This window comes from Psittacula echo (assembly GCF_963264785.1).
Source record: "Psittacula echo genome assembly, chromosome: 1".
In the NCBI taxonomy this organism is placed as follows: Eukaryota; Metazoa; Chordata; class Aves; order Psittaciformes; family Psittacidae; genus Psittacula; species Psittacula echo.
This window is the reverse complement of record NC_137735.1, coordinates 117,744,782-117,765,540: the sequence shown is the minus strand read 5'-3', so window position 1 is coordinate 117,765,540 and position 20,759 is coordinate 117,744,782. Positions and strand designations below refer to the sequence as shown.

The 20,759-nt window shown below is 36.2% G+C and overlaps 1 protein-coding gene across 1 annotated transcript; it reads right to left on the bottom strand.

The window, feature by feature from the left end:
• Nucleotides 1-561: 561 nt before the first annotated feature.
• KERA (keratocan) lies at nucleotides 562-6,351 on the bottom strand (the record flags this gene model as incomplete). The annotated part of the gene is made up of 2 exons (XM_080626422.1): nucleotides 562-734; nucleotides 5,466-6,351. 2 exons carry the CDS (start codon nucleotides 6,349-6,351, stop codon nucleotides 562-564), a joined length of 1,059 nt encoding a protein of 352 aa, XP_080482548.1.
• Nucleotides 6,352-20,759: the final 14,408 nt, after the last annotated feature.

Here is a 20,759-nt window from a genome sequence, read left to right as displayed (position 1 = left end):
ATATACTTATGCCTTAAAAGTATCAGTCTTCATAAGATGACAACAATTTATGAGTTATTTACATATTAAGGGGTTGTTCTCCATTAGTCACTATCTTAAAAAAGACGGTGGCAATTCTGATAAGTAGTAGTCATGCAACTCATGATTTTCTAGCATATGTATTTAGCCAAGTACACTCAAATTCATTGTGTTAGTTACTATGTAAGAAAATGAGGAAATAGAATTTGTCTGTAGCAATGATATAAACAGGATAGTGTAACATTTGACAAAAAAGATGGAGTAGACCAGAATTTGCTTTGGAAAATCTGGGGTCTTACACAGATGACTTTCAATATATTTGCATTAGGAATTCTTAGGTAAAGCGTTAAGCACATGTTTCATGTACATCCAAAATCTCTTCTGAAAGAAGAACTATCTTTCCAGTTGTAGAAAAAGTGGGAGCAAGGAAAAAAGTTAAAGTCAAAATAAAGCTGTTATTTCTTGATGAGTTAGAACAAGTTTAATTCCAGCAAAACTTGTATCTTAGCACTCTTACAGTACAAGAGTGACACTGTGATATCTTTATATGACAACAGCTTGAAGTAGTCGGAAGCATATCATGACATCCAGTGGGATTGGAGGTTGAATTTCATTACCATCCAGGCGAAGGTATCGGAGGCGAGGGATGTTGCCATAAAAACCATGGTCTTCTGCTATGGCAATTGAGACTGGGCATATTTGAGTACCATTGACACCTGAAAATGTAGATCAACATGTTAGGTAATTTTCATGGGAAAGGCTCATGATGATAAAGTTCGTTAAGAAAACAAATAAAACAGGCTTCCAATGATATTTGTAAGGGAGACAATTTCTCCTATCAGAGTTGGAATATACTGAATCAACAACAAATTGCTTTTTTGATCAAGCAAGAGAGCATCTTATCATAATGCAATCTAGATCATTGAATCACAATATTTAACATACTGCGATTGCGAATGAAGGCCACTGGATGTATAGTTTTTCCTTGGAGAGAAAAGAGACTAATTTAGACAACTACTGGGCAACTATTCATTGAGAAATAGCTCTCTGCTCTCAGAAAGAGCAAAACAAGATTAATGCTGAGGGATTTTGAACATCTTACTGCAATTACAATACATTAATTTTAGCAGATAATATTCTCCACTGAATATCTTGCATTCAAAATAATAGCAATATTGAATCAGAGGAGCTTTTCATATACTGTCTGAAACTTTTAACATCTGTACTTTCTTGTTCTCTCAAATTCTTCAGTACAGTTGATTTTAATTGTGAGAATATAATTAGTGCAGTGAGATATTTTTTCTTCCTAATCTGAAAGCCAACAAGTCCTTAAAATACTTTATAAATAACACATAGCTTGCTACAATTCAGATAAAATTTGAAACTATGGCTTAAATTGTTGCCCATTTTATAAGAGTTGAATAGATTGGGTTCTTTACATGGTGTCCTCTAAGTTACTTCTGCACTGTCAATTGCCTAAAATTCTTCTCATATTTTGTCTTAGTGAGACTGCCGCTACCCTATTTCAGCCTTAAAATGACCTTGTTCTAGAAAACACTAGAGTGGTGCTTTATTATAAAAGATGTCAGATTCCCTTGACAAAATTATGGCATTTAATGATTAGTCTGACTGCCTGAGGATCTTATTGGGCCCAGATCACCTGCAAAAAGTGGTTGCATGAAGAATGTGTGTGTAACAGATTTTTTTGAGCACAGTTTTGGTGGGGGTTTTTTTCAGCCTATAAATAAGAAAAGAAAATCTTTTTACAAAAACTTTTCTCCCCATATATTTAGAAATGATAATATGCATACAGTTTTTGATTACAATACCACAAATTGGTTAACTGTTAATAAAAAATAAATAAATAAAAAATGCCATGGTTTTAGGTTTTGTTTGATTGGTTTCATTTGGGTTTGATTGAGTTGTTTTGGTTTTTTTTCAAAATTAAAAAAACATCATATTTGGAAAAACTGACAAGATGCTTGAAACATCTTGGAAATGGACTTTATCTTTGCAATGGAAACTAGATAAATACATCCAGTTGGCCAAAGCCTAAAACATTTATCATATCCGTGATATCAAAATGTCTTTGTCTATGTTGTGAAACTTGTTTAGTGTTTGTAAAGCATTTGATATTCTTGGAAGAAACAAACTATAACTTATTTTTATGTGTGAAGCAGGAAGCTGGAGAGTGAGGTTTTGTTATTAAAGCAGTTATTAAAATATTATAAGTGACTCAATATCTGCCTTTTCAGGTCAGTATTACTGTCCTTAGGGGACAAGATGTGTTCTAAAGCTCTGTGTTCTCTGACCAAAAAGCTATCCCACTGCACTAGTTTTCACTGGGTTAATTACTCCAATCTTAAAGTGAGGAAGCAGTTGTCTAACCATAGGCCACCTATGAAGAAGTTACTTCCTGATGATGTGTGGTATGAAGCACTTTGGGTTTTTATTCTCTTTCCATGAACAGTGAATCCTACCCAAACTACCAGATGAGTGAAAGCTTCCCGCTCTGCTCTTCCCTTGCTATCCTGTTCATAAGTATCCTGCTGAATTTTGCTTAAGCAGGAGGTGCAGGGCAACCTATCTACATGTTTACAATTCACCTTACCTAGACTGATCAATGTAGAGGATAAATGTCAGCATAAGTAAACCATTTAGACTCTTTTTATAAACTCTGGAGAGAGATGAACACTTCCAAATGGTGATTCACACCTCCTTAAGATGGGTTGATTTTCCCTCTAGAATTATGTATGCCTTTCCATTAATTGAGTAGATAGTCTGTATCACTAACCCAAACTAGATGCAAAAATCTAGGATCATTAATTCAAATAAGATTAATTCCACCTGTTGTCAACACTATTGTTAAATGGTGTAATAGTTAAAACTCAGACTTGAGTTGCTGTAGGGGAAAACTGCAGAAGAGGTTCTCATTAATGGCTAACAGCATGTCTGCTGCAGAACCACAGAAGATATTGTTTCTTTTCCAGTAAAAGTCATAATTTAGAAACATTCAGAAAGTAAGTTCGTCACGAAGGTAGATGCATTCTGACATATGAGCGTGAGGGTATTTCTGTTCTATTCTTGCAACATCTAGTTGAACTTACTGTAGACCAGCTCAAATAGTTGGACTCCTCTTCTCCTTGTCACACAATATTTGAGTGCAGCAGCCACAGATCAGTCAAGAAAACTTTACATTTCTAGGCTCTTCTAGCAAAGAAGCTAGTACCGTCCAATAGCGCAGAGGTCTGACAGTAAGTCAGGATCTGTAACTTCAGCCATTTCTTTTCAATATCCTATAATGGATTCTGACACACTGGCACTGCTACTCAGCCCAAGGACTTTTCCCTTTCTCTAGAATAGTATAGTATTAGCTCAGAGGGCATACCCCAAACTCTGGTGTTCCTCTAGGGGAAGTTATTGTTCACTTCCTTTTACCACTCCTTTGATAGCACTGTAATACCACTGCTTACCTTTGCTCACTCTCCACATTGTTTCATGCCTTCTCCTCTTTTTGTTTCCTCTAACACTCCCTTTTTCATCATTTGACATCTCCCTATAGCCTCACCTATGCATCTCATAAATAAACAGGTAGGGTGAATTGTAAACATGTAGATGGATTGCTCTCATCCTCCTGCTTAAGAAAATATGTTTTAAAAAAGAAAATTAAATGGTGAGTTGTAGCCATAAATAATTTCAATTTCGTGTTGATTTTGCTTCCAAATTTTAAGTTTGCTTTTTTTTTTTAACTCTGCACATTGAGACCCTTAGGGTAGAGACCACAGGAGAAATCCGGTTCCACTTAGACCAGTGATGAGGCTATCACTGGTTTCACTGGGCTTCAGGATATTACCTTATATTTTTATAAATTTTCTCTGGAGGAATAAGGCTTTGGACTTATGTGAAGAACTGATTTTAAAGCAGGTAAATACAGTTAACATAGAACTTTTCATGTCCTAGAGCTTGCAGTGCTAGCAGTGTAACTGTGAACTGCCAAGAGAAAATAAAGGAGTAATTGGCAGATGTGCAGGGGTATCTGACAATTAATATTATAAAAAGGACTGCACACATAAAAGTAAACTCTTATGAGGACTCCTTTGTAGAGAAACCCAACCCAGGATTTTACAGTTATTTTTCTCAAACTGTTTACTTTGGTTATCTTAAAGTATGACTGATCATCAGCTTCCGGGGTTTAAGAAGAGAAAACCAATCTGCATAATTAATGCCACATCTTATTACTCTTGCCTGATGGAATTACATTCCTTGTTTGCAATCTTGAAGGCCCTTTGAAATATTGTCTATTAGAGCAGTGTCTCATGGAGATGGTGTCATTATCACTTACCTCTTGAACAAATATGTTTTGTGGTAAAACATACCTTACATAATATCTACATTTCATTTAAGGTGTCAGGTTGCCTTTTTAAATGTTTCTGTATTACTTTATATATAGTTAATAACAATAAAAACTTTTTTTTTTTTAATTAAAAGCAGTGTTGTGCTTAAGTTACTGATTAATTTTGAAAAGTGTTAAAGTCATTAAGGGATATGAGGCTTGTGGAAAACTACCCTGATTTATGCTCGTGGATAACCATGTGTCATTGGAAGACAGCACCTGAGTTTGCATATACTTCAGAGGCTGATTTTCATGGTTTTAACCTTTTTTAAACTTATTTAGTAAAGGAAGACAATTTGGCAGCTCTTTAAATACTACCTAGACACAAAACACTTCTTAAACTGAACAGGCTACATTTTTCATGAAAAATAAATCCAGCATTCTATGCACAGTAAGCAAAATATGAGGAAGATATTCAAGCCTAAAATATTCAATAGCCACATTCGAATTATTCATATTTAAAATAGATTTTGTTGACTACTGACAATATTGTGTTCTCTCTAAGGCTGCATCACATTAAGCTCCCTACTACTTTAGGTGGACAGAGAGATACTCAAAACTGAGCATACAGCAGTTCTGTAAGTTTAATGGAGTCCCAAAGGTGCTCAGGAACTTTGAAAATCTAAGAGTCAATACAGATGTGGATTGAATATCCTCATTTGTTGCACCCACTTTTTAGTTGTTTTTTCTTGTTTATTTGTTCCTAGTTCTTCTGTGCATAATTAATTTGTTTCTACAAAATGGTTACTGGCATGTGTACAGTGAAATGTGAATGGACAAATTTTCCTTAATCCCCACGTTTCTGATCTGCTTGCAAAGTAGTTTATCTGTATGCATATGAATATTTTTTACATACGGTATTACTTCCATGCACGTATTTGTTGTCTTATTTTAGACCCAACTTGAAAACTGGCCTGTGTGAGGTCCTCTTTCTTTTCTTCCTATAATCTGCAGCACATTTTAACTTTTTATTTCAAAGAGCATTTTTTTTGGTTATATAAACATTTTAAAATAACTGTCTGGGTAGGATCCCACATTGACAATACACACTTACTTTTGATTCTGTTGTGATCAAGGTGAAGGTGCTCTAGATGAGCATTGATTGGTGGAATTTTAGTGAGCTGGTTGTGAGACAGCTGTAGATCTAGGATAGATGAAACATTAAACCCATTTGGGGGAATACCATCATCAGATAATTTATTGTAGTTCAGCCTGAGGAAAGTCACTTTGGGTATTGCACTGAAGTAGTTTTCTGGTATCATTTCAATGGAGTTGTTGTCCAAAAACAACTGCAGTGTGTTAGCTGGGATGCTTAAAGGCATTTTCTTGAGTGAGTTTTTTGCTATGTTGAGTTGCATGAGATTGTTGAGTCCTTGGAATGTGTTGCTTTGAAGAGCGCTGTCCAACAAACTGTTTTGGTGCAGATCTAACATAGTAAGGTTTTCCAAGTTGCTGAAGGCTCCTTCTGGGATTCTGGAGATTCTGTTTCTAGCCAGTCTTAGCTGTTCTAGGCCCACTGGTAATGGGGCAGGCACCTCTTCCAATTCGTTATCTTCAAGGAATAAGTAAAGTAGCCTTTTCAGCTTGCTCAGTACACCACTCTCAATTCCACTGTTGGTGATCTTATTCTTGTTCAGATTTATCCATCTCAGATAAGTGGCATTCACAAAAGACTTCTCTGAAATTGTTTCAATTAGATTGTTTTGAAGATAGAGGTACCAAATTCTTGCTGGGATTGGAGGTATTTCTTTAAGTCCTTTGTTATCACAATACAATGCATTGGGGAAACTAGGAGGACAAAAGCACTCTCGTGGACATTCAGAAGTGTAGTGAGACCAGTGCTCAGGGTCCAGCTCATCATAAACTTGTCTCACAGTTCGAGTCCACACAGAATTGAATAAGAATAAGATCAAAAGGCTTGTACAGACTTTTAGAGTCATTATTTGCCTTGGAAGGGAAAAAAACACAATTAGCCAACTCTCAACAGAACTCTCCAACAGCACACTAGATTAGATTAACAAACCAGTATTAAATAGAAAAGAGGACTTTGTAAATGGCCAAATTCTGTCCTCTGGGATATTACTTATGGTATCCTAACGAAAAAACCTGATCAGGAATATAAGAGAAATACAAATTTCAGTGAAACATGCTGAAGAACTTTTTCCTGATTCAACTTAGACTCCACATTGGCTACCAGTTTAACTGATGTTCATACGAATGTCATTTCAAAGAACATGAAAGCAAGGATCATTTTGCTGACATTAAATCAGCGTTTCTTATAAATTTGTTTTTCCTGTATACAGCTATACATTACTTTAAATAATGTACCATCTTCAGTAAAGTTATCAATACCATGATGATATAAATACTGTTATACTCAGTGTTTCTACTTTTAAAATTAATCATACACTCTTTTCTGTTTTTCCTTTCAAATACTAATATCATCTGGATCAGATTTTCCAGGGTCGTTTCTCATCACAGAGAAGTGAAAGATCAAAGAATGTTTTAACAGCTGTTTGTTGGACATGTTCTTAAAAAGCTTAGAGGGAACATGTTTGAGTAATCCGTTCTCCTCCTGCATTCACTCTCATATCCAAAGTTACGAATTTCTTTCTCTAAAGCAAACAGCCAAAACAAATGCCTGATCTAAATGACAAAAAAAGTAAGTCCTAACTAAATTATATCATATGCACTCATGCATCTTGTATCTCTTTTACTTACTTACTTTTTTGCTTTGCTTAGCTTGTCCCATGCTTAAAAGGTGAACAGAATAATCAATGACAATTTACTCCAGAAAGAAATATTTGTGCAGCGCAACACCAGTGCTTCACAAACTGTGCTAACTTGCTTGCTTCCTAATGAAGATTAGCAAGCATTTTGCAATGCAGAGGCAAGAGACTGATAGCTGAAATTTCTGGTCAAAATTAGGAGTTTAGTTTGGGGGAAAAAAAAATAAAAAATTAAAAGGGTTAATGAACCAGTAAGGTTAAAAGCTCATTTAAGTTGATGCATATATGTACTAATTTTATAGTTTTCAACATTGTTATTAGCAGTAACAAGTGCAATATCCTACAGATTTCTAGCCTCAGAAATTGCTATCTGGAAACATTCCAAAAAAGTACAAATAAAATATTTCTAAAGAATAACATCTCCAATTTACACAGTGAAATGGCACCTTCTCTCTATGTAAATATTCATAACTTTAATAGCATTTTAAAAAAGGAATATAAAGTAATTTACCTTGTTAGTCAAGTTCCTGGAGCTATCTGAAGCCAGTTAGAAATCATTGTAAATTCGCAGCTTTTTGGCTGCTAACCACTATGTTAGCTTCCTGTCCTCCTAAGTATTAATAGCATATAAAACTTGACGCACATGCTAGTATTCCCAGATGTATTACCATATACACCTTATTAGCTATTGTTTCTAATTTGACATTGCCTCAGAGTCTGGGCTTACCTCAGCTTTCTTAGATCTTCTTTTCTTTCTATTGGTCACTGTTGTTAGACTGTAATAGCTTGAGTCAGGCTACAAGCCGTGTTCTATGAATACAGCCTAATATATATGCATCGGTGGCTACAGCTTTTAACCCCTAAAATAACTAAGGCACCTCAGCACCTAGGCAGGAAAAGACAGGAAATCCTGACTTAAATAATAAGCAGCAACAGAGCTGAAGACATCTGTTTTTTACAGTTTAGCTGATGGGATGAACTAGTCTAGATGAAACAGGTAACACAAAATGTACCTTTATTCAAAACTTTTGTCAGAAGATACTTTACATGCAAAGCTCACTTACATCATAATTCATTCTCATAATATCTGAACTGGCCACAGAGAATTAAAAACAGTGCCATCTGTTTCTACAGAAATATTTTATTTGATTTTTATCAAATGCAGATGCTGCCATGCCTTTTAAAGACAATTCTTGATTAGGAGTAGGAGATAGCAAAAGCATTTGCTAAGAATTTTTTAATAACCTATTTTCATTAAAAAATTAAACCATATGTTTTCCTTTTTCTTGAGAGAGATTTACATAAATTTCTACAAAGTTCTCATACTCTCCAGTGCCTCCTGCAGTAAGGTTTGGTTTTAATCACCAAGGCACAAATTAATGAAATTGGCTTATCATTGATCTAAAGTAAACCCTTTCCAGCCAACTTGCTATTCAAGGAAAAGACACATATTTCTCATGTTAAGTACTTTGGAGGATTTTTGTTTTCTTTTTTAGTCCAAACTTAAAGCTACAACTTAATATCAGGAAAACTAGCCATGTTCAAAGCCAGAACAATGGCATAAGTGTTTTAAGGAAAAAAACTAATGAAGATATTGAAAACATAAAATATATCTTGGCACTTTTTATGAGTTTATATTAGTTTTAAAACTAAATTATATAATTATTTTAATTCAGTTTCTTCTAACTTATTTTAGGAATAAAAATCTCTATCCACATATTTTGTAATGCTTAATACTTTGTTTCCTAAACTAAACATATCTCAGAAGAATTTTACAAATAAATAAAAGGATAAGTAATCAAAAGAAGGAAAGCAACCTTAAGTACACAGGCAGCTTTCACTGACTTCAGCAAGTCTAATGTTAAAGAAGTCATAATTTTTTTTTTCATAAATGTATGTTTGTAATACTTTGGTTTTTGTTTAGGAAATATATAGTACCAGTAATTTTTAAGTGTGTGCTTAAAAACCCCAGTGCTTAAGTGTTTCATTCTGCTAGAACTACAGACTCTTCAACATCTCTTAGAGATTATTAGAGCTGTTGTATAAGCCAGGTTTAAAACTCTTTCCTTCATGAATACTAAACTGAATACTCAAAAAAGTTTAAATTAGATGAAATTAATTTATATCTAAAAATAAAGGCACTAGGTTTAAACAGAAATACTAATTATAAGCATAAAAATTAGATGTGATGTATCAACCTTTTCATTGTGAGTGTGACTTTAAACACCTAGGGCTTAAAACCTTTTCTTTGACCTCCCACAGAAGACGTTGTACCACACATCAATGATGAGGAGGCTTTTCAGCTGGAGTCTACAGAAGAGAGGTGGGAAGAGACAGAGGCACCCCTGTATGAAGGTTAAAATACTTGTGTTGTAAGCAATTTAAGGAGGCTTCACCATGAAAAGTACATCTATGACTCTTGTAAAAGCCAGGCAGTGCAACGTAAAACTGTTTTGCATCTATGCTAAATTTTCAACATGTGTAGAAAGAATATGGAAGCACTCAGGACTGTTTACCATTAAAGAATGAGCCGAGACATTCACAGATGTTACACTGAAGGATTTAAAATGGCGAGTCCCGGTGGTAGATATGTTGTGACACACTTAAATGCAAGTTGCCAGATGTTGCACATTTAACAAAAAAAAGAAAGATTGATTTATCTTATGCTTCATGGAGGTCTGAATTTACCCTTTAACCTTTTAATCATGTTCAGATGTTCATTATATTAACACAGAAGTCACCTTGTGTTAGGCAGTGGGACATTTGTATGTATTACTCTTCAGCAAGAGAGGCACACCACAGTCTATCCTTTGTGGATTTAGAGGACAGGTATCCATATCAAGCACATAACCTGCCATCCCATTCAAAGAAGCAGTTCTTAACTAGGAAAAGAAAACAACAAAAACATTTGCTAAGACTTTCTCAATAATGTGAGTTTTGATTTCTTCTGATGCAAACAAAGACCAGAAAAAAATGACAAGAAATGTCTTCAAAATCAGGAAAAAACAATGCAATTACTCTAATATGTATTCTTATGTGCACTCAAAAATTTTGCAAAGATATCTGCAAGAACAAGTGGTTGCTTGGGTGCCCAAGTAGACTTTACAGAAAGGTTTGTTTTCCATGAAACCTTCAATATTACACACATATAGTCAGTCATGCATTTGTTTTGTTCAGTCCTCCATGATCTGGCATACTATTTATTATTTAAAGAGTGCAATATATGGTGATAAAGTTTTACAGGCTAATAAAAGACCACAGCCAGGATTTAAAAAAAATTACTAATGGTTTGGGAGGTTTTTGTTTTGAGTATCCAACCTGAGACACTTGCCAGGGCTTTATTTCTTTTAATTATTTCAGTAAGAGAGGACTAGGAATTTTGTAGTAATGAGGTAATTTTAAGCTTGTGAAGCTGAGCAGTCAAAGGCAAATATCATTGAAACATAAACTGCTCCTGAGACCACGAGCAATCTCCCAAAAAGTAACAGTATGTCAAGTATTTGCATAACAATAAAAGGAAGTAGAAAAATTATTGCAGTAAAAATACTGTGAAAGCCCCCTGTCTGAATTTGGGAGACCTTTTAAAAGATATTGTTGGGAGTAGTCTAGTTTGAGGAAGATATCTCAAGCTGTTACAGGACTTTTGCTCCATATGTCTGCTGGCAATCCACATTGTTAATGAGTGTAATAAAAGAATCTGTATTAGAAAAAAAATATCAAAAAGTGAGGAGCACCAAGAACCACAGAGGGTCATAACATCTCCTTGAGCAGACTGATGTTCATGCTTGAAATTAGAACAGCCCATAAGCTTAAGAAAGACTAGAAAGGCTAAAGAGATAGACTTAGAAAGACTCATTGGGAGAAGATGTGGACAACTGGAAGTGCTATAGCAGCTCTTGTTCTCTTTCAGCATTGAAGTTGCTGACGCTGGAAAAATGCACTGTTTTCTTTCAGTAATGGCTGCCATATGTCTCAGATTTAACACAAGGCAAGGTCTGTTAACCATCAAGCACGTGTATAGTTCATCACCAGCAAACCCAGGAGTATACTACAAGCAGAACTAATTCACTGGCCCTGTGGATTGCTCCATTTAACAAAGGCTGCAGCCCAGTGTGCCCAATTACTGTGCTACTTTAGTGAAATGCTAGGTGTCTTGATCCAAAGGACAATCAGTTTATCTAAAACATGCACTTAAATCCCTTTCATGGTGACTGGAGAAAAGGTAACATTTTGATGCTTCAAAACCTGAAGAAGAGAGTAAGTCCAGTTTATGTACCTAAGCCTAATCATATACTCTACTGGTACCTCCAGACAGCCATGCAGACCATTTAAGGCAGGTGTTAATATTTACTCAGGGTTCAGTGTGCCCCTTTCAATTCTGACTGTCATGCAGGAGTGATATCTCTCTCTGTTTTGCATTGCTGCATGAAATAGAGAGGGAAAATGTTCTGAGTTTTACTCAGAATCAGAAAAACAAGCCTTCTATTTACAAACAGGTCTCTGGTCACCAAACAGCGATATATCCAAATGACTAATATCTGCTACTGCTTTTTAAAAAGATACCACAAAAGTTGAGCAAGTCCAAAGAGTCTAAAATAAAACAGATGAGCTTTAGATCCCTTCAGGCAAGCTTAAAGGACAATACAGACAGATCAAAAGGGCCAACACAGATGTTCCAGATTCTTCCCTTATGGATGGATCTTAGTCTACATCATTCCTGGTGAAAAACAAAACAGACTTAGGAGCAGGAACTCTGAACTTCTCCTAAAAGCCTAGAATTGCCTGCCTAGACCACTCAGCAGGAGAAATTGCATCTCTTACTTAAATAGCTGCACACGCAGGTGGCTAAAGTGTAATGAATTTACCTGGGGAGCTTTCAGGTAAGACCAGGAGATATTGTTTAAAGAAACCCTGGAAAATAGTTGGGCTGGTTTAATTTGTGAAATGTAAATGTCATCTGAGCTCATTTTTCTATAGGATTTAGGATGATGAGACTCTATTCTAAAAGTCCAGAAACAAGATCCTGTCAGTTTGCTTTCTGCACACCGTCACTCCCTTGTAAAAATCACAGTGAGAACAGAATAGCTCATCTTGAAGAGATCCTTGCAGACCAAAACATTTCAGAACAGAATAACTATGGAAAAGGGCTCAGAATTTATGGGGGATATACTGATCTCCTGAATATGCTTCATTAAGGAATCTTTTGGCTGTCTTTTTCATTTCTCTCTCTATTTTGAGCTCATTACCAGTGTGACACCATAAAGGTTCCACAGCACAGTTCCAAGATCTTGTATTTATCTTGGCTAGCTAGGTTTAGTATACCCATTATTTAAATGTGTCTGACTATCTCTTCCCTGAATTTGTTTTCATGCTTTCAACAATTTCAGCACTGAAAAAAATTTGTACTACACAGGGACCTCAATTTTAAAATGCTACATGCATAACCAAACATATTTTAAATTAAATAGCTGACACTCATTTATTAATTACACACATACATTGTATTTATCAAACAAACACATACATTAGGTTCTTGCTCCTGATATTTAGATGACTAATATTTTTCAGGCAACTAATTGTAAGTTAGAATATGAATTAATCATCTGATGCCCATTCTGTAAACACATAGCTTTGAAAAGTAAAAAGTCGTGGTTTAAATATTCTAAGATAGCATACAGATACTGAAAACAGGCTGTGAAGTGTTAGTGTTACTTTTGTTCCCTTATTTTAGTTCTGTTGTTAAAGTCCAAAAATATTTTAATTCTGCTGTATTTTAGATTCCCACAATAGGATGATAAATTCAGAGAAGCTTAGACCTGTAGAAAGATCTGTCCTCTAAATACAAAACAAGGGTTTCATAAAAAAGTATTCCCACAACCTAATTAAAAAGAATATTTTAGTCTCCCTATAATAAGCTCTGCTATAGTGATTCTGCCAAATTAGAAATTCAAGGTTCAGGTGATTTTTTACTATTTAAAAAGAAAAGCCAAATAGCATATATAAACCCAGCGCATATTTTATTTTCCATTAATTGTAGCGGGTTTAGTCTAATTTTTAATGCAGATACTCCTGGAATATACTGAAATTAAACATTAGAATATGTGATTTTGTTTTCTTAAATTGTCATGTTGGTCATAATTTTTGAGAGTTCTCATTTCTCAAAGCACTCAAGTTTTCTTCCAGAGTCCTGACTTGAAGCTAGAATCTCACTGACCATGAATACTCCAGTCACTAATTATCCTTTCAGATGGAACATATTGAAACTATACTACAGATGAAAGTCCTCAATACCCAGCACTTTGGTGCTAACTGACACCACCTTTTTCTTCGAGGAAGCTCTGGAACCCAGCTCCAGGGAGAATTCATGCATCTATCCCTTTCCAGTTACCGTGCAGCCCTCCAGAAGCCCTAAGCAGATAAGGCTGTGCTTCAGTGTTGCCTAAGCTTAACTTAAAGGATTCCCTGCTTATCGTGGTGGCTGTTGTGAATCCCAGAGATGAATGTCCCGCTCCTTTCTACATTCTGTTTATAATATGCACCTCATTTCGGGGCTGTGGTTTTCATTAGCAACAACATACCTGTCATTCTTTTGAATCTAGGGTGGGAATAAAAACACTTCAGGGAATTACTTTTCTTACCCAAACTTCTAATTTTTACACATGGTATCACAAGTTCTTCTTGAAAACTATGTGATCTTGCACATAATTTTGACACCTTATTAATTTCACGGGGGTTTTTTTGGTTGTTGGTTTTTTGGTTTGTTTTTTTTTGGTTGGTTTTTTTTTTTTTTTTTTGGCAGCAGAATGGTTGTAATAGTGAATTCCAAACGTGAAATTCAGGAAACATTTGTTTATCTGGCTTGGAAACCAGACTACAGAGTGAGATGGATGAACACAATGAGATACTGGAGAGTTGATAGAGCTGATTGAGTAGGAAAGATAACAGGAGCCACAACTTCTGTACCAGCATGGAACTCCTGACATGGAAGCTCTCCAGGCCGATGATATACTAATATCTTTCTCTGCTGAGTGCTGGTACATCAACCCTAGCAAGGAGTCCATCTAACTATTAAGAAAATGCATATTACCTGCCTTGCAGGCAGCTCAGCTATGCCCAGAGGTGGACCCAGCAAGCAGCTCCTCAACAGATATGAGATGTGTGAGGTTTTGTGTTATAGATGAAGGAGAGAAGAATAGAAGACTTAACCCTGTAAATTCTGGAATATTAAGCAGCTAGTTATGTCTTCTGGAGAAGAAATGTGCTACAATTCACATTAGTATCCCAGACTTAGTTTGCTTTCTGTCACCAACATTCACACCTCTCCCTTAGGGAATAAAAAAACCTCCACACTTGCAGGCCATGATTCTGAGAAAATATTTGGATAATTTTTCCCACCTGAGACGCTATAGTAAGGATCTCTCTGCAACTATAAAAGCATGGGCTATATGCTAATCAGAATAACCTTATAGTGGTTTCACTGTTACAGCCAGATCTGACAGAAGGTATAGGCAGCACTCATTAACCATTTTAAACAATGTGGGATTCCTTTCATGAATATTTAAAATATTTTTAAGGATCTTAAACAATGGATTTAGACACTATTGTTCAAAATGTCACTAAAGATTGCTTTCCTGGAGGAATTAAAAACTCCTCTGTGATCCTTTATATCTTTTGAGGTGGGTTTGATTTTCTCTCTTTTACCAGAAGAGTAGCACTTTTTCCAAAATTCCTTTGGTTCAGAATTTGGGTGCATTTGACCAAATCCTTCTGCTTCCACACTATCATCTGAACTATAAATAAAATTTCTTCCTTAATGTATTTACCTCATTTCTTCACAGGCTTTTAATTAAGACTTTATTTTCTGTTTTTCTTTAACAATTTCAGAATTAAAAGGTATGCTGTACCACAGAGGTACTCCGTAAGGGGGATTATAGTTAAATAATAATTATTCAGGTCATCAAGGCTTGTTATAAATGCTGTGTTTTCTGATCTGCAGATTAAGATTTCAAATTCTGAAAAGAAAGGTAACATCCACAAAGAATCATAGTTTATAATACCAAAGAGCATACATAGCTTCTCAGATATGCTGCTGCCAACTGAAATCCCAAGCTCCTGATTATAAGTCTATACTTTCATACACATTGTTGGAGGGATATAGGGCTGACAAAAAATAAAACAAAACAAAACAAACACAACATCTAGAATCTTAAGGGTCCACAAGAACTATCAAACTGATGACAACTCAAACTATCCAAACTGAAATCTTTAGGGCAAAGCGTTTATGTGATTCAGTGAGCACAGCCTTGAGCAATTCAACCTTACCTCTGTACTCATTTGAGACCTTCAGGCAGGTTACCTTTCAGAGAGGTTTGGTGGGATCCTTCTGATTTCAGCATGTGAAGATAGGTATCACAGTATCACAGTATGTTAGAGATTGGAAGGGACCTCAAAAGATCATCTAGTCCAATCCCCCTGCCAATTATTTCCTATCCAGCCCACAAGCACAATTTTACCTCAGATGCTGCATAGTACAGAGATTTAAACTGCTTCAGCCTCTTCTTTTAAAGCTGTTTTGCTTTGCGTAAAGAAGCAATCATTTGCCTAGAAGCTTGAACCTGACATTCCTACATTCAAGGTGAATGTGTCGGGAAGCACAGAATCAATACTACTTTTCTTTCTCTGTGCTAGCTGATGTTGAACTCTTCACACTAAATAGAAAAGATTTAAGAGCTATTATCCATGAAAGCTATGTAGCCTACTGATTAAGGTTTTTTTTTACAAATTGAATCTTTTATCCACATCTGAATCTGCAAAAGCTTCAGGACCAAAATGTCCTCCATGAGCACTCTGCCTACTGCGATAGACTGTTTCCCCTATTTTGTGCAAACATATTACCATATTTGTCTTGTGCTGTCCCACATGGGGCAGTTAGATGGGATGGATCTCCGATTTCACTCAGTAGCTCTCGCATTTCAAAATGGGAGCAGATTTGCACAAACCAGCTGCAGACATGTGGGCATTGAAGGAAAGTTTCCGCAGTTTTTACCTATGGAATCTATATCCAAATATTAGCTAAGTTATGATTTTGTGAGTATCATGGGAGTCTGAATTATAGACTGGAACCTGAAACAATAATTTTTACACATGAATTTACTTCAAAATTCTTTAGCTGTAGAACTGGTTATTAAAATTGATATTGTCCCCCACTGGTTACTAGTATTTTTAGAACCACAGGTTCACAGAAATCATAAATAAGTTTGAAGGAACACCTGGAGGTCATTTAGTTCAACCTTCTCCTAAGAATATGGTTAACTTCAAAGCCAGCTTAGTTCCTCAGGGCACTGGCATTGCAAGTTCTGAAAATTTCCAACGATGAAGTCCATAGGGTAATCTGCTTCAGTGCTTTACATGCTCATTGTGAAAAATTACTTTGTATGTCCAGCCTGAATTTCTCTTTTTACAACTTTTCCTTTGCCTTCTTGTCCTTTCATTGTGCACCCCTGAATCTAGCTCCTTTTTCTATAGTGTTCTTTTAGGCAGTAGAAGCCTGCAACAAATCATGGCACTGAGGCATATAGTATATTCAGAAAGGCTAAGACAAGTGATTTGGCATAGCCTGGAAAACAGAAGGCTGAGGAATGTTCTCGTTAGAACTCTTTCTAAAGCCAGGAAGGCCAATGGCATCCTGGGGTGTATTAGAAGGGGGGTGGTCAGTAGGTCGAGAGAGGTCCTCCTTCCTCTCTACTCTGCCCTGGTGAGACCGCATCTGGAATATTGTGTCCAGTTCTGGGCCCCTCAGTTCAAGAAGGACAGGGACCTGCTGGAGAGAGTCCAGCGCAGGGCGACTAAGATGATTAAGGGAGTGGAGCATCTCCCTTATGAGGAAAGGCTGCGGGAGCTGGGTCTCTATAGTTTGGAAAAGAGGAGACTGCGGGGTGACCTCATGAATGTTTATAAATATATAAAGGGTGAGTGTCATGAGGATGGAGCCAGGCTCTTCTCAATGGCTAACAATGATAAGACAAGGGGTAATGGGTATAAACTGGAACACAAGAGGTTCCACTTAAACTTGAGAAGAAACTTCTTCTCAGTGAGGGTGACGGAACACTGGAACAGGCTGCCCAGGGAGGTTGTGGAGTCTCCTTCTCTGGAGACATTCAAAACTCGCCTGGACGCCTTCCTGTGTAACCGCATCTAGGTGTTCCTGCTCCGGCAGGGGGATTGGACTAGATGATCTTTTGAGGTCCCTTCCAATTCCTAATGTCCTGTGATTCTGTGATTCTGTGAAAACTCCTTGCAGCCTTTCATCTTAGTGGCTCTCCACTGCACCTGATTTTGGTTTCTAACTTCACTTTCTCCACTGTCTTTGGTCTATGCACATTGCAGCTGTATGTATAACAATTCAGTCTGCCTTTCTTAATGATTTTTTATCTTCTTGTTCCAGGGTTTGGGTTTTTTTTTTTTTGCTGGTTTATGCTAAGCAACTACTATTTATCACCTTTCAGTAAAACTGAAGATTTGCAAGTAGCAATGGGACCCTGTCAGGTTCCTTGCAGTAGGAGGACAGCTGTGATCAACCACTGCTCACTCCTTTGTTGATGCATTGGACTATTCTGGACTTTATAAAGCAGTAGAGGACATACAGGATATTTACTTCCAGTGTATGTCCAGAAATTCACATGAGTTCCTGTTTGTTCCTTCTAGCGAAAGTCTGTAATTTAATCTAATAAGAATAATGTCCTTTAAAGCAGACAAAACTTGTTTATATGAAAGGTGACTCTTTGTGAATGGCTGTGGAACATGCTTGCAGACCAGTTCCTGAAATTTCATAGAAATTTTTTTGTCTGTTGAATCTGTACATTGTTGTAATACTGCTTTTCGTGACATTAGTAGCAAACTTTCCTTTTAATGTCTACTTTCAAACTCAAGTCTTTCCAAAAGATCTTGATTTTTGTCAACTCCTCCAGATGAGATTTCACATGAACGTGTCATGGCAAATTTACCCATTTTGACCTGAAAGGAGGACGGACATATATTGTAAAGAGGTTGCACAGCTGTACTGTAGACTGCACATTATGTAGCCCTAAACAGAGTTTCATTCAGGCTAATTTACCCTTTCAGCTCTCTCCATACTACTGCAGCTGTGTTATTATCTGTTCATATCTGCCTATGTTTAAGCAATGTGTTTGCACCCATACACGTAAGTATTTTATAATATGGTCAGATTAGGTGGGAGCAGGCATGTATCCATCATGTTTTTCAGTATCCAGAATATTGAGGGCTTTCCAACCAAGTTCAATCACCTTCCTTTCCATGAAGAGCAGAAATTGGAAGCTGCAGCGACTGAATTTCCAAGAGTCAAGCTCTGTTAAATATTCCCAAACACCTGCCTTTCTGCCTAGTGCCTAGAAAACAATTCACGTAGCTTTCATAAACTGAGAAAAAAGATGCATGCATATCGCTGCCTATTTGTTTTGTAAGATATGTAGAGACTGGGAACTTAGACTTTATAGGGGTTTACACCAATTCATTACTGCAGAAGTAGAAACCTGTGTTTCTGTGGCTCGCAATACGAAAGCACAGTTACAGTGTCCCAGTTTTTTAGCAGAAGGACCTCACACTTTTTTCACAGATAGTGTGAAGAGCAAGCTGTGCAACGTTGTCTCTCCCCAGCTAACAGGGAATTTCTGAACTACAGGAAAGAGGTGTTCAGGGTGAAAATTGCATTGCCAAACTTTCTTTTAGCTGTCCAAGTGCTCATCGTAAGGTGCAAGTTTCCCAGTTTCAGAGAGAGATTATTGGTACTTTTTGATATTCTGACAGAGGGCTTATTTCTACTGTGTCTCTTGAGCAGAACTTCAAAATGCCTTGTGAATATCTGTGGCTGTTTTATTTGCAACATACAGGTATGTAGAAAATGCCCTCATCAGCAAGTTTTAGTCTATCCTGAGGTGGACTGTTCTCATTTTCACTGTTCATGTTGTTTTATTTTGCATAAAGACAACTGGTTTGCTGAAACAAGCTGCAGAGAATACATCTGTGCCCTGTTTGCTAGATCACAGTTGTGTGGTGGCACAATTCAGTATCAGTTTGTTTCCCATATCTTTTTATGTTCTTTAGGTTGGTTTTTTGTTGTTTTTGTTGTGTTTTTGTTTTTTGTTTTTTTGTTTCTTTCTTTTTTTTTTTTTTTGCACATGCTTTTTTCTTCTTCTCCTATAATACAATGCCTAAAATATTACTCCATAATGATTCCCACCCTGATGTGTTCAGGAAGCCCCAGCTTTAGACTTTATTCTTCTATAAAAATTCTGGCTTACTTACAAAGGTTACTTTCAGTGGTTTCTGTATCTGGATAATAAAAGAAATAACACTTATGAATTCCAAAATAACAAAAAATAAGAGGGAAATATTTCTATTGTCTCTTACATCTCTCCTTTTCAGTCCCAGGTTTTTCTGTGAACTGTGTATTGATTCTAAACATCTGGAATCAGCAATGTGCCAACTAAATGTTTTGGTGTGGGGTTTTGCTTTTTTATTCAGAGGTGTTTCTGGTTTTGCAATAAGAACTAGCAGAGTTTCTGTTTGAGGGTTTAATAGTCTAGTACTTGAAAGGAAAATAGTACCTGTGGGATGATCTGTGTTTGCAAGCAAACCATGTATGTCTCTCAGTTACTAGCACATTTATTTTACTCTGTGTTCCCGGATGCTGACAATATTTGGATTATCCATTCCCAGATAGAATATACTACCATCTCTCTATCATGAGTAGCTAGGGTTGCATTTTACTCATTGCTTGTAGCTTCTGGAGACTTCATTGTCCTTTTGGCAATACTGAGAAATTAATTTGCACTATTTCATAGTGTTGTGACTTCCATACTGCAAACTCTATAAAGCATCGACTAAAAGGCTGACACAAGTGCAGTAGAGTATGTTACATTAAACAATTACAAATATTTTGAAACTTGAAAGTAGAGAAAACATTTTATTTAACCTTGCAATAAGTTTTAATAATAATAGAATAGCTTAGTTTATCTTGTCTTAACCTGAATTTGCTATGTTTTCTTTTCTACAGTCTGGTTAAAAGTAGCATGCAAATAATTGAATAAAAATAGTTGTATATATGAATTATTTCAACATAACAATTGTACCAGCAATGGACAAAAATCTTACCATGAAAGTTTAAATGAAAGTATGACAAAAAAGAAGACTAAAAAAATTTTTAGCCTGAAAAATGTTTCCCTGTTATCTTTCACATATTCCATTAAGTTAATATTCATGGCCTCTGAAAGCATATTTTCACAAATTGTTCTTAGATTGTTAACTAATTTTTTTTCCTTTGTGATTTATAGCAATATGAAAAAGTGTGAATAATTAAGAAAGTTGGAGAAGAATCTTGCATTTACACAGGCTAGCCCATACAGCTCAGCACTCTGATTAAACTCATCTTATTCCATGTAAGCCTGATACCAGCTGGCATATGTTGCATGCATGAACATCAATTTCTATGAAGCTGAATGCTTGCCATCAGCTTGCCTATCCAGATGGAGGCACATTTTGCACCACATTTCGTTATTCTTGTGCTTCCTAAATACAACCGTTTGTAAAAATATGCACACATT